At 32.6% G+C, this 2,362-nt stretch overlaps 1 protein-coding gene across 1 annotated transcript; it reads left to right on the top strand.

Annotated features, from left to right (window-relative positions):
* The first annotated feature begins 1,382 nt into the window (after positions 1-1,382).
* LOC140173206 (uncharacterized) lies at positions 1,383-2,133 on the top strand. The gene is made up of 2 exons (XM_072195965.1): positions 1,383-1,611; positions 1,697-2,133. The coding sequence occupies exons 1-2, from the start codon at positions 1,383-1,385 to the stop codon at positions 2,131-2,133; spliced, it is 666 nt and encodes a 221-aa protein (XP_072052066.1).
* The last annotated feature ends 229 nt before the right edge of the window (positions 2,134-2,362 follow it).

Here is a 2,362-nt window from a genome sequence, read left to right as displayed (position 1 = left end):
TTTCCCAATTCCATTCTACATTCTTGCAATTTATTATTCTTGTCATTTACATTCTATTTCTTATTTCTTGCTATTTACTCTTTTGCTCTTTAGAATTCAGCACTCTATTTTCCTGCAATTTACTTTTGATGCCATTTAAGTTTCTTGCAATTTAAGTTTCCGTTATTTACTTTCACTTTATTTCTCTCTTCTAGTTCTTTACATTCTTTGCCATTTAAATTCTTGCAATTATGTTCAAAAATCAAAATGCTCATGAAATCAAAACTATGTTTGCTTGACTAAATTTACCATTAACTAAAGTTGCTTAATCTACCAATCTCCGTGGGATCGACCTCACTCTTAGTGAGTTTTATTACTTGATGCGACCCGGTATACTTGCCGGTTGTACGTGAAATCAAATTTTTACGTATCAATAACCAATAACAAGAACACTACCCTGCAAGTCCTTTGAGAGACGACCTGAGGTTTAAATACTTCGGTTTATAGATTTTAGGGGTTTGTACTTGTGACAAACAAATTTTTGTATGAAAGGATTATTGTTGGTTTAGAGACTATACTTTACAACGAGATGTCATTAGTGAAATTCTAAACCGTCGAAAATCCAATCATCACTTGTGCTTGAATTCTTCTTTGAATCTCCACCAATACTTGCATATCCAATATCCCCCGGGATCCCAAACTAGGTGCATTAAGCTCTCAAGCAAATTTAAATAAGTGACAAGACCCCAAAGTTGTGATTGTTGAAGTGAATTTCGAGGTCCCAAACCTTGTTTTTGCACTCGTCTTCTTGTTGACTATCATAGTTCAATCTGGGGGACAAGACTTGTAAATTCTCATTTAAGCACCAAACTCTCCTAGATCCTCTCAATTGAGTGCTACACCACCCTTTGCACTTGTAAATATTTTTTTCTAAATTTACGTAATTTATAAGGCTATTAATTTTTAAATTGTATTTAATTTTATTATTTTTATTGACAAATAATAGGTTTGATATTATTTATGACAAAACTAAAAAAATAGGATTCAAAAATTTAATTAAATCATGATTCTTTTAGCAGGTAATACATCAATAGGGACATTTTACAGAGATGATGATAACATGTAGCAACATTACTAACATAGCCAGTAACAATGGTAATATAATGTAGTTTTCTTTTGAATCTAAGGATACATTAATTTCTTTATAATATAAAATAATTAATGTATTATCTCTAATGATTATAGGGACAAGTACATCTAATTCAAATTTAGATACTAAAGAATTAGAAGAAGTGTGCACGGATGAAAAAGGAAGACACCTGAGACAAAGAAAATCATTTTTAAAGGAATTGGCTATAAATCTTTTAAAATTTTTTGAAGAAGTTGAGGATATTATTGAAAACATGACTGTATTAGATAATTATGTGCAAATTGAAAAACCAGCCATATTCGATGTTTGCCTTTTTCAGAATAAGCTAATAGAAGAGGAGTTAGTATATGACACAAATGAGTTGACTCATACAAACTTATATACGGAACAAAAGATGACTCATGAGCAAATGTTAGTATTCGATGAGATACTCAATGCTGTTAATACAGACTCTGGTGGTTTTTACTTCATTTATGGACATGGTAGGTGTGCTAACACATTTTTTTATAATGTACTTTCTTCTGCTATTCAGTCTAGAGAAAAGATTGTTTTAAATGTCGCATCCAGTAAAATTGCGTCTTTACTCCCACCTGGTAGCAGAACGGCTCATTATAGGTTTAATACCCATTACAATTAGTGATGAATCTACTTGCAACAATAAGCATGGCAGTTTGAAGTCTGAGCTGCTCATCCAAAGTAGTTTAATAATTTGGGATGAAGCTCCAATGCTCAATAAAATGGGATTTGAAGCACTTGATTGGACGTTTAGGGATCTTGTATCAGTTATTGATCAACGTAAGACACATCAACCATTTGGTGGTAAGGTTGTTGTTCAAGGAGGTGATTTCATACAGATACTTCCGGTGATTCCGAAAGGGAATAGACACGATATATTTTCATCAGCTATTAACTCATCCCATCTGTGGTCGTTTTGTAAAGTTCTGAAACTGCATACGAACATGAGGCTTCTAATGTCTCTTCAGAACAAGATGAAGGTGAAATGAAGAGATTTGCTAATTGGATACTCGATGATGGAAATGAAAATTTTGGTTTTGTTGTTGGTGATGAATCAAAAGTTGAAATTTCAGATGATCTATTGATTACAACTACTGATGACTCTCTCTCTCATTTGGTAGAATTTGCATATCCAAATTTGTTGTAAAACATATCAGAATACAGGTATTTTCAGAGTAGAGCAATTCTTGCACCACCCTTGACAGTGTCGAGAAGGTA

Source organism: Arachis hypogaea, chromosome 5, assembly GCF_003086295.3.
Source record: "Arachis hypogaea cultivar Tifrunner chromosome 5, arahy.Tifrunner.gnm2.J5K5, whole genome shotgun sequence".
Lineage (NCBI taxonomy): Eukaryota > Viridiplantae > Streptophyta > Magnoliopsida > Fabales > Fabaceae > Arachis > Arachis hypogaea.
Note: the sequence above shows the minus strand (reverse complement) of the source record. Positions and strands in the feature narration are given on the sequence as shown.